At 43.0% G+C, this 12,105-nt stretch overlaps 1 protein-coding gene and 1 pseudogene across 1 annotated transcript; both read right to left on the bottom strand.

Annotated features, from left to right (window-relative positions):
- Positions 1–4,596: 4,596 nt before the first annotated feature.
- Positions 4,597–6,919, bottom strand: LOC123395788. Its single transcript, XM_045090823.1, has 4 exons — positions 6,748–6,919; positions 6,186–6,632; positions 5,867–6,054; positions 4,597–5,178 (listed from the first exon to the last, which is right to left on the bottom strand). The coding sequence occupies exons 1-4, from the start codon at positions 6,917–6,919 to the stop codon at positions 4,597–4,599; spliced, it is 1,389 nt and encodes a 462-aa protein (XP_044946758.1).
- Positions 6,920–8,703: 1,784 nt separating this feature from the next.
- On the bottom strand, positions 8,704–10,969 carry LOC123395779 (annotated as a pseudogene).
- Positions 10,970–12,105: the final 1,136 nt, after the last annotated feature.

The raw sequence follows: 12,105 nt of genomic DNA, 5'->3' as shown, positions 1-12,105 counted from the left end.
TTGGAGGCTGCCAAAATGCTTCACAGCATAAGCACTTGGTGAAAATCTGTAATTTTCACTAAGTCCCGGTCTATGATATTTGTCCAAATTAGAGGTTGTAGATCTGCTCATGGGTGATTCCCTTGCCTTAGCTTTTTGTCAAAGGTTGTAATTCAGTTGGATGGCTTCAGTTTCCTGTTTTGTTTGAATTGATTGGAGGGCTGAAGCTACTATAGATGTTGTAGTCAAAGTGTCATGTTGCTGTTAAAAACAGATTGTGTGCCTAGATGGTTGTAGAGCTTGTGTGAGCTTTGTTTGATGGTGTGGTGTGTTCTCAAGCACCATTCCACTTGTATCTTGATTCTTGATCACTTGGCAACCTCGTTACAACAGTGAGTGCCCATTTAATTGAGTTTGTGGCTGTTTGAACCCGTAGACCTTCGTAACTTGTTTTGTAGTTTCCAGTTGATCCGAAACTCCGTTCACGGCGTTCTTCATATGTTTTTGCTTCGTTTTCTCATGATGCACATGATTATGCCATGTTCATGCATGCCAAGATAAATTAACATGAGATTCTGTCCAGTATATAAACAACTCAACTAATGCATGTGAAGGTGACTAGAATAGTGGTGCATGGTTCCTTCTTTACACATGCATCATATTGTTTGTTGCATTATGTTTTGCCGGTGTTTATTTGCTGTTATATTATCTTGGGTAGCATCGGGAACGGAGAGCGAGTACGTGGATTCTGGAGAGTTCGTGCAGGAAGAACAAGAGCAGTTCTGGGCTGAAGAAATCACATGTAATATGACCGTGACCTTGACGGTGTTTCTAGCTTTGTTATGCTTAGAATCACGTTCCATCGTTACATGCTCGCTGCCTACCACATGATACATATGTCATCTATCTTTGCCATGAACCCCAAACACTTCCGTTCCTAGCAAATATTGTTTGGCTAGGTAGGCTTGCTCAATCTCTAATGGATAGCTTTGCTAGTTGCAGGTGCTAGCTGGTCCATGTGATAACATGGGCATTTTGATATCATTATGTTTAACTGCTATTTAATTAAGGCACATATATACTTGGAAAATAACGGAAGACCTAGCCTTTTGCCGAGTGATTTGTTCCGTTGTTACCTCCTTAGTTTTGGCTACCGGTGTTTTATTCCATAACTGGTCACTCCTAACACGTTTGGGGTTGTTATGGGGACCCCCTTGATAAATCGTATAGTGTTAAGGCTTGTCTGGCAGGACTCAACTTTGGTTTTAATCTGCTAATAACTTAATAATTAAATGCATAGGGAATAGCTACCCCGAGGAATTAATCAACAACCCGGGCCAGTGTTCCTCATGAGTGTTGGTCTAAACTAGAGCACTGTGCGAGGCCAACTTAGGGCAACTTGAATGATTTCTATCAGGCCACTGTACGCGTCGCTTATCCGTCGTGTCCTGAGAACGAGATACGCGGCTCCTATCGGGTTCGTCGACACGTCGGGAGGTCTTGGCAGATTTGTCTTACCTTAGCGATATATCTTGCGCATTGGGATTCCGGTAAAACTTTGGGTCTCCTCAAAGTTGAGGTTTTCCTCCTAGGAATCCGACGAGATCACGAGATTCGTGATAGAGGATTACTATGCGGCCTGTGGTAATTTGTAATGGACTAGTTGGAGCACTCCTACAGGTTTTAATCTTTCAGAAAGTCGTGCCCGTGGTTATGTGGCAAAGATGGATATTTTGTTAACATCCGATTCTAGACAACTTAAAGTAAATCTAATAAAACTGCCAACTGAGTGTGTAACCGTGATTGTCTCCCTTAGAGCTCCTGCTCTGATCGAGAACACGGTGGGGTTATGTCTTACGTAAGTATGTGTTCAGGATCACTTAGTGATCAATCTAGTGTTTGACCGACTTGCGTAGACCACCATATGTTTACTCTAATCATCGTAAGGTAGCCACCATATATGCTTAGGTTGCTACAAACCCATACACTTAACCTTCCTCGCCCATTAACTCGGATAGATTCGATACCAAGGTCATTCGATTGCTGAGTCCTCATGATTCTTGGTTTACTACGAACACCCACAGGTACAGGTACGCCTGATGCAGGAGATCCCGATGACAGCCAGCTGAAGTGGGAGTTCGATGAGGACTCTGGCAGACTGTACGTGACTTATCCGGAGGACTAGAGGCCGTGGTCATGATCGTGGGACCAGCATGCGGGATTTCATAGCTTTATCTGTTTTTATGTTGTCCGTAGCTGGACTAAACCATACTCTGAATAATGTGTGTCTGTAAGCTATATGCTATAATCTTATCAGATGGCAAGTAAATGCCCTACTTGTCACTCTTTCAGTTATGTAATGTTATGATTATCTCGCTTGCGAAATGTTTAGATGCGCCCCTTTCCCTTTTGAGGCCTCGCCCTCAAATAAGGAAAGGACCGCATCTTAGTCGTTACACCTCTTCCCGGCACCCTGCCGGAGGGAGGATTGACCTCCGGGAGCTTCTCCACCACCATGGACGCTTCCCGTATGTGTCGTGAGTAGTTCCTCTTGGACCATGAGTTCATGACCAGTAGCTATGTGATATCTTCTCCCCAATCTTGTGCTTCAATGGTTAGTCCTTGTGAGCTTCCCTACATGATCAAGGCATCTATGTAATTCTCTTGCTATTGCTATGCTCGGTTTGTTGGGATCCGATGGATTATGAGATTATGTTTAGATTGTTATGAGTTATATATTTGATTATCCTTTTATGTTATGTTCCTTAGTGATTCATGCATGTTCTCCGTTGCTTTTATTGCTTTGGCCAAGTAGTAGATCGTAACTCCAAGAGGGAGCGTTATGCATGATTGTGGGTTCAGGCCCCTCGATGTCTAGCTTGAGTGACAGAAACATGAGACTAGGGGATGTGCTTGTTGCCAGCAGGGAGAAAACAACGGTGCTTGTGACCACGGTTGCAAGGATTGTTTACCTTACTCATAGTTCGTTAATGCAGTTGTCCGTTGCTTTGAGTTTACACTTTGGGTGGGGCTCGCAACTTAATACCGAAGAGATGTTCTGGATAGATATCTCAAGGTGGATGATTAGTAAGTAGATGATGATCAATAAACGGTCTACTTGTCTTGGCGTACTGCCCATTACTATTGAACCTCTAACTATCAAGGAGCATAATTAGCATTGCGGTGCGATCATAATTCTATCAATTGTCCAACTGTGATTTGTTTACCCTAGCGTAGTTGTTTATCGTCTTTTGGGAGAGAGACATCACTAGTGAACATCATGTGACTCCGGTCATCATTGTTTTCACCTCCATCATTTACCGTTTTCATTTACTTTTCCGTTGCAATCAATATTACCTCCCTGCTTGTGTTTTGATCCTTTGCAAACTACAAGGCCGGAGAGATTGACAACCTCTATGTACTCGTTGGGAGCAAAGTTATTTGTTGTGTGTGCAGGTCCACGTCTTCTGCTAGCGCCAGGGTGGAAGACACCTACTTGTCGATCCTAGGAGTCTTACTGGTCCGATAAACCTTACAGTCTCTGTGTGAAGGAAATTTGCCGCTGACTACATCTCCACCTTCCACTTGGGGTATCCAACGAGGGGCGAGAAGTATATACATCAACTCGTCATCACCCGGGCGCTGCCTCGCGGGAGCGGCGGAGTGCAATGCGAACCTTCATTGACTCCACCACTCCGCATGGGACGACCCCCTAGTCGATGGATCTAGACTGGTCGGAGTCGGATCTGCTGGAGGACATGCCGGAGAAGGCTGAAGATCGTCGGAGGTGAGCTTAGGGTGGCATATGAGAGTGGAGGGGAATGAAGTGAAGTGACCAGCGTTTGGTCCGGACAACGAATGAGGATCCATATATATGGGGTCGATGCGAGCCAGTGTGGGTCAGGCGGGGTGTCCGAACACGCCGGGGCTCCCCCATATGCGCCCCATATTTGGGATGGAAATGGGGGGTGCTGGTCTGCCTGGGCGTTTGATGCTGATTTGAGAGGCCCATCTAGATTGAATTTTTATGATTGGACAATGACCGGGCGCCCTGTTCGGGGATTTCAAGGGTTCGGCTGGCGTTTGAGGCCAATTTAAGAGGCCCGTCTAGATCTAATTTTTATGATTGGACAATGACCAGACGGCCTGTCCCGAGATTTGGAAGGTCCGGCTGTAGATGCTCTGGGAGTCAAGGTGTGGCAACACCGAAGAGCATGGGTGGCCTACAAGCACCGACCAGGTGTCCAACATCGCCCCGGCTGCCTAATCCTCTAGACCTCTACCCAACAATTCAGAAGGAGGGAGTAGAACACACCATGCAAAGAACAAGGATTCATTCAAATTATAAGGAAAATAGTGGGTCTGCGAAAATAACAGGAAATGGACTTGAACATGTTCAGGTTTTTAGCAGTCATATTACAAAGATAGGCTACATAAAAGTTAACCTTTTCTCTTGTTTTCATGAGTTTAAGGCTATATAAAAATATAATACTTCGGTTGTCTGCCTAAGAGGGCTTAAAAAGATAAATTCAACTGTTACTCATTTTTACAAGACAAAAAAAAAGCAACATCACTTCTTTTTCATGAGCTTCAGGCTTTCAGCCAATGGCGACACTGTCAGAATGATCGAGCTAAGCTTCCCTGAAAATCCTTTGGAGCAAATAACACCCTCACGAAGAACTGTCCATAGTCCAAGATTGAGTCATCGGGAGAAACAACAGCTCCGATGCGTTCATCTTGAAATGTCCACTTGAACATTGAACCGCCCACTTCTAAAATGACATCCAGCTCTTCATTTTCTTTTACTGCGACAATATGCTGGAATAGTTTTTCTTTCCCAAATAATTTGTCGTCAAACAGCACAACTCCACGGTGAGGATAGTCATCATATCCGGTGCTAAAAGCAGTGAACCTCGCGTGGCGAGGATGGTCAACCTTTGCATATACTTGTATTACAGCCTCAACACTTTTTGAAAGGACTGAATATTTCAAGTCCAAATTGCAATTATCACCAGAAATCCGTTCATAAAACATCATATCAGTTTCATTCCGGATATCAATATCAGCATATGCAGAAAGTAGTTGCTTGTCATCTGATTCATCCCCTTCCTTCTTTACCCAAAGATCAACTTCTACTAAAGCCTGATCCAATATGTACATTCCTCGACAAGGGCTACAAAGCGGTATGACAAAGAAATCCTACGATTTAACAGCTTGTTAGAACTAATAAGCGAATATCCACTTCCACATACATTAGCATGCATCAACACAACAAACTGAGTAAGATATACTTGCACATGTTCAAATTAACTATTGAGTGATACTCACTTCATCTTGAGTGTGTTTTTTATTAAATATGTTTCCATATGTAAGATCTGCACGTTAATGCAATTGTGTCCGTTTTACCTAACCAATTGTTCAACATTTATGACATATCAGATTAGATTATCTCTATGGACATCACAATATAATTACCCAATGCCCCTCTACTATCCAGCTGATTGGGAGTTATAACCGTCTTAACTGCACATGTCTAATACAAAATTGACAAAGAAATAGAGTAAGTGCCCATGTTGAAATATATTAACAAGATGGTCAGTTTTGTATGTTGGTGGTATAAGTATAATCATATCCAATTGCGAGAACTGGTCTGATGGGTTGATGTGATCATCTATCTAATGCTTAACAACATAAAGAGCAGATCTTTTGAACATGGAGAAATAAATTGACCTGACCTCTCCACATCTTTTAATAGATGCGAGCAATGAAGGAAACAAATCAAAGAACCAAACAGACATAAATAACAGTGTTTTAATATACAGCAGTAAACCATTTCGGAAAGAAAAACAAGCATAATATCTTCAGAAGGAAAAGAGGTCTTGATTACCTGTTTATCAATCGTGACAGCGTCATCCCTGGGACAGTTAAAGACGTAGTTCCGTCGCGGGTCCAAGTAATCCCGAACGGCAAATATTCCATACAGACTAATGGGATACGAGGGTTCAAAGCTTGATAAACGGATGGAGAATATTTGTAGCATATTACTTGGTGTGCGCTTTCCAAGAGTTGACGGGGCTGCAATTATTTAGTGTGAACAAAAGCATGTTATTATTTTAGTGAAAACAAAAGCAAGTTGATACCAAAATACATATATACACGAGTGTATCACAACGGCTATGAATGAAAGAATGGCAAACATCACTTACTGGTAGAAGTGTCATGGGTCTTGTAGACACGGTGGTAGCAGGATTTGGCCCCAAGGATGCATACACCTGTTGCGTCAGGGAGCACATTCATGGGATAGGGGGGGGGGGGGGGGGGGCTACCTGGACAGTTTGTCTCGGCTAGTATCACTTGGCCATTGCCGTCTTTTTCTTCTTCTTCTTCTTCTTCTTCTTCATAATCGCTACAGTCATCGACTCCTTCCCCTGCTACAGAATCAATCAATGTAAATCTAGGATCTAGGGATAGGCAATTACTTATGGAAGAAGCCTGCAGGGAGAATTGGCTACCCTGTCCATCGTCGACGTCGTCGTCATAATCACTGCCCTCCTCCCGTGCGCTCCAGGTGCTCCAGCCGTCGTCGCTGTCCTCCTCCCGCGGGAACATGAGGTCCAAGGCACGCCTGGCGATTTCACATGGATCTGAATCTGCTGCTCAGTTACAATAATAGATGAATAAATATTTGATCAGCGACTAGTTGAGTCGGCGGAAACAAGATCAGCGAGGCATGTTCACAGGAAGAGTGGAGATGCAGGATATACGCACAGGTGCTCATGGGCGCCGGCTGGTGAAGGAGCTCGGCAACCTCCGTCCTCTTCCGCCCGTCGCCTGGGTCTTCCGGGTAATCCCGATCGTCGGCGCAGGCGTCGGGGTGGTGAGCGCCGTGAGACGAAAGGTTCCTCGATGCAAGGAACCCTTGCTCCTCCGTACATGCCATCAACACGCTAGGGTTCCATGCCATCAACACGTTGGGTCAGGAAGGTTTAGGGATTTCTTTTCTCTAGATTAGAGGTACGTGGAAGATGGTGGAAGGTTGTAAATTTAGCTGTCTGATGAATAGGGCCCAAGGCCCGGCCCGGTTTCCTGTGCTTCGCGCCTCAACTATTTTCTATTTTTTATTTCTAAAAAAGAAAATCTGTTACCATTTTTTTGCTTTTGGGAGAGAAAGTCTCGACCGTTTTCATATGAATGCCTTCACTTTATGACAAAGAAGAAGAGGAAGAGAAACTCTCCTCCTGCCCTTAAGTTGGACATGATGAAGGGATACGGCCGAGTCAAAAGGTCTTATTTGAAAAGGGGCGCTGAGGAAGATTGGCATTTCTGTCATTATGAGGTGTGTTACGTCATGGGCAAGCCAATTTGTTTAGGAATTAAGAGGATTTTGATCTCACATGCAGCTCTAAGATAATAATCTCTCCAAGCTCACATGGGCAAGCCAATTGATTTAAGAACGTGTAGACCAAAGTTTTATTTATGCTAGAAAATAGCAATAAAAAATCAACCAAGTCCCAACATCATCTTTTGATTACCTCATAGTTGATTGCCAAAAATATTTTCTGTTGTTCCATTGTGAGAGCAGGTCGGCTTCAACTTTTTTTTTTACATGGCTGATGAATTATCTATGTTCTCTTCCTTGTGGATGCACAACAATCACAAGCGTGAACAATGCTTTTTAATCCAGCCAACCAACAACATGATCGAGAAGGCAGTATTTAGGGATGTCACACCACGTACACAACTGCCTAGGGTAAGAAGCAACCGCCTATGGTTAAAAAAGCCTAGGGTTTCTCTACCTCCTACCGGCGCTGACGCATGTCTGTATCGTCTCCGATAGCCTTAGGGGCATAGGGGCGCGATGGATCCCGTCTCTTGCCGGTGGGAGGGCTTCGTTTTTACATGTTTCTCCAAGTTATCATTTTTATGGATGCAAGCAGAATGGATGAAACAACGAGACAATATTGGTAAATCATTCGGAACGATCTTGCAAGATCGAGATTCGACCCGAGTGCTGGTAGTGGTGGGAGTGCATGATTTGGTGGAGTTCGATGATCTATGTGCTATGTGTGATGAAATTATTGGATTCAATGGCTTTTGTCTGCACTATGTTTATCTTTGCTGTTGAAATTGTTTAAGTTGGTGTTGAAATGTGATGCATTTGTTCATAATGTGTGTGCCATAGTTTAGAAGAAGTTGCGGAAGAAATTTTCAAGGATTAAGTTTTAGTGGAAGGGCTAGGTGCCAAAAAGATTAATCCCTCAAATTTTGAGGGATTGCATTATAGGGGAAGACTAGAGTTTCTCTAACATGGTTCTCGTGGTTCCTACCTAGCTAACCGGAAAATAGAAGGCCTAGGTTAAGACATTTCCAGATTTGTTCTATCTTGTTAAGACATTTTCAGTCCTGTCCAACTTCTGTTTTATCATGTATACAACAGAACTTGTGCAAGCTAAAAAAAAAAACAGATAATAGATTTTACTTAGATTCAATTGGCAATTACGCCAGCTCAACCAGCCAAGTATAACAAACACTTGATTTGAACCAAACACGCTACTTTTTCCACACTTGTTAAGGTATGTTGATCTACATAGTAACATACCATGGAAACAAAATTATAAGGATGCATCCAAATTATAATGAAAATAGTGGAAGTAAGAAGATAACAGAGGAACATGTTTCGGTTTCCACGAGTCATATTACAAGGGCAGGCGACATAAAGTCAAAAAGTTCTCTTGTTTTCATGACTTTCAGGCTATAAAAACATAATAACTCTGACATATGCCTAAGTGGGCTTAAGAGGATTCAACTGCTACTCGTATACAATACCAAGAAAAGCAACAACACTTTTTCATGAGCTTCAGGCTTTCAGCATATGGCGACACAGTCAAACTGTTGGAGCTGAGCTTCACTGGCAATCCTTTGGAGCAAATATCACCCTCACGAAGAACTGGCCGTACTCAAAGATTGAGTCATCAGGAGAAATAACAGCTCCGACATGTCCATCTTGAAAAGTCCACTGGAACACTGAACCGTTCACTTCTAAAAAAACATGCAGTTCTTCATTTTCTTTCACCGCCACAATATGCTGGAATAGTTTTTCGTTCTCATATAATTTGTCGTCAAACAGCACAACACCACGATGAGGATAGTCATCATATCCGGTGCTAAAAGCAGTGAACCTGACGTGGTGAGGATGGCCAACCTATGCATATACTTGTATTACAGCCTCGACACTTTCTGAAAGGACTTTGAATTTTAAGTCCAAATTGCAATTATCACCAGAAATCCGTGTATAGAACATGACATTAGCTTCAGCACGGACATCAATCTCAGCATAGGCAGAAATTAGTTGCTTGTCATCTGATTCATCCCTTTCCTTCTTTACCCAAAGATCAACTTCTACTAAAGCCTTATCCGATACATACATTCCTCGACAAGGGCTACAAAGTGGTACAACAAATGAATCCTACAATTTAACAGCTTGTTAGGACTAAGAAGCAATATCCACTTCCACATGCATTAGCAAGTATCAAGTATCAACGCAAAAACTCAGTAAGATATACATGCTCATGTTCAAGTTAACTATTGAGTGATACTTACTCCATCTTGAGGGCACCTTTTTTTACATTTGTTTCCATATGCAAGACATGCATGAGACTTAATGCAACCGTGTCCCTTGTTCCCTGATTTATCTTGTCACTTGCTCAACATTTATCACATATATTACACTACATCATCACTAGGGATAGTCATTACGCTATACTATCTAGCTATAGTTGGGAGTTATAACCGGCTTAATAGCACATGCATAATAAAAAGGTGATAAAGAAATAGAGGAAGTGTCCATGTAAAGTATATTAACAAGATGACCGGTTCTGTATGTTTGTGTTAAAAGTACAACCAATATCAAAGTTTGAGAACTGATCTGATGGGTTGAAGTGATCATCATCCATCTAAGGCTTATAACAACATAAAGAGCAGATCCTTTGAGGATGGTGAAATAAATTAACCTAGCCTCGCACATCTTTTAATAGATGCAAGCAATGAAGGAGACAAACAAGGAACCAAACTAATATAAATATCAGTGTTGAACATCACTGTTCAGCAGCCAGCCATTTCTGAAACAAAAACAAGCATAATATCTTGTCTGTGTGCGTGCGTGTGTGTGTGGGGGGGGGGGGGGGGGGTGTTAGTTACCTGCTTCTCAATTGTTATAGCAGCATCCCTGGGACGATTAAATACATAGTTCCGTCGCCGGTCCAAGTAATCCCTTATGGCGAATATTCCATAGACACTAATTGGATACGTGGGTTCAAAGCTTGATAGACGCATGGAGAAAATTTGTAGCATATGACTTGGTTCGCGATATCCAAGAGTTGATGGGGCTGCAATTATTTAGTGAGAACAAAATCAAATTGGTGACAATAATATACATGGTAACATGGATAGCAGAAGAGCAGATGATCTGATCACTAGGAAGGAATGTCAGGCAAATGGCGCTTACTGGTAGAAGTGTCATGGGTCCTGTAAACACGGTGGTGGCAGGTTCTGAGCCCAAGGATGCATAAACTTGTTGCCTCAGGGAACACTTTCATGGGGGACGGGGGGAAAGGAGTATCATCATCATCTCCCAGGGCTATAATCTCCTTGCACAGCTTTGAGTGTTCTATAGTCCGTTTGAAGAACCTATCTAACCATCTGCGATCTATGGCCTCTGCTAGTGCTTCGCTCTTGGGGTAGAGCTTTCCTGAAGAATTGATGTAGAACAGGTTAGCAGATATATATAAGTATTTTTCTGTTTCATCTGGTGAGAGAATCAGCAGCTACCTGGACAGTTTGTCTCGGCTAGTATCACTTGGGCATTGCCGTCTTCTTCTTGATAATAATCTCTGCCCTGTCCATCGTCAACGTCGTCGTCATAATCACTGCCCTCCTCCCGTGCGCTCCAGGTGCTCCAGCCGTCGTCGCTGTCCTCCCCCCGCGGGAACATGAGGTCCAAGGCACGCCTCGCGATTTCACATGGATCTGAATCTGCTGCTCAGTTATAATAATAGATGAATAAATATTTGATCAACGACTAGTTGAGTTGGTGGAAACAAAGATCAGTAAGATGCCTATGGGTTGGGACAAGTTGGGGATTTCTGATCGAGGAGGATGGGGGTGTGCGGAACTGGGATCTTTTGTTTTCCTTTCCAAGGTAGATTTTTTATTTTGACTTTTTGAGTGAATTCTTCAGAGAGAACGATCAGGAGATGCCTATGAAAATAAACTAAGTCTTTTCTAAGCATGCTTATTTCTATATGACGGTTTTGGGCAATTTGAGGATTCGCCACACCTTTTATTGTACTTTGAGGATTTGCCCCTGTTTACCCTGTAACTGAGGATTAGCCACGTATTTGCTGTAATATTGAGGATTTGCCCCTGACGAGATCGGACCATAACAAAATGACCATCATGCCCTCATGTTGATCTACGTGAGCAGCAGCCAGCCCCGATCGCTCTATCCCACATATCACGACGGCGGCGACGGCGGCGGTGCGACCTTGATCTCGACGGCGGCGACGGCGGCGGTGGCTGCGTCCTGGTAAGATGTGCCACTATATGTTGTTCCTTTGACCATCACCTACTCCCCTAGGGTCGTTCCCCTTGTTCCTCTGATGCAACATGTGGTCCAGCTTTTGCCTTAGTATGAATCTGAACCAACTCCCCCTTTTGCCTTAGTAATAGTCTGAATCAACTCCCAGATTATCCTCAAAACATAGTTGATCAACAAAATCCAAAAAATAAATAAACATCTTCAGATTTTCTGCAAATTTAGAGTCATGCCATCATCTGCCACTTGATTGTTAACCTTAAGAAACCTGAAGATAAAATAGAAGCAGTAATGCTACATCGACGGACCCTTACGGGGTTTTACAAGCTGGGTTTGAGCTGTCAAATTATCATTGGATTAAGGTAAGAAAGGGGCCCATCCACCTGAAAAATCAGGGAAGGGTGAAGAGCATTAGAGGGAAGGTCCCCGTAAAGTTCATGTAAGGGTCCGTATGTTTAGCATTTTCGAAATAGAAGCCATTAGATACATGTTACATAAACATGTAAAGAGAATAACAAGTTTGATGCAGAGCA

This window comes from Hordeum vulgare, chromosome 1H (genome assembly GCF_904849725.1).
Source record: "Hordeum vulgare subsp. vulgare chromosome 1H, MorexV3_pseudomolecules_assembly, whole genome shotgun sequence".
Taxonomy (NCBI): Eukaryota; Viridiplantae; Streptophyta; class Magnoliopsida; order Poales; family Poaceae; genus Hordeum; species Hordeum vulgare.
The sequence above is the reverse complement of the archived record's forward strand: the minus strand, read 5'-3'. Positions and strand labels throughout refer to the sequence as shown.

Bases quoted from the DNA above. Each gene is read 5' to 3' on its own strand.
- LOC123395788 (XM_045090823.1), bottom strand. From the start codon at position 6,919: ATGGCATGTACGGAGGAGCAAGGGTTCCTTGCATCGAGGAACCTTTCG. The intron at 6,633-6,747 runs GTGCGTATATCC...GTAACTGAGCAG, and splicing joins GCCGGCGCCCATGAGCACCT to CAGATTCAGATCCATGTGAA. The intron at 5,179-5,866 runs GTAATCAAGACC...GTTAAATCGTAG, and splicing joins CTGTCACGATTGATAAACAG to GATTTCTTTGTCATACCGCT.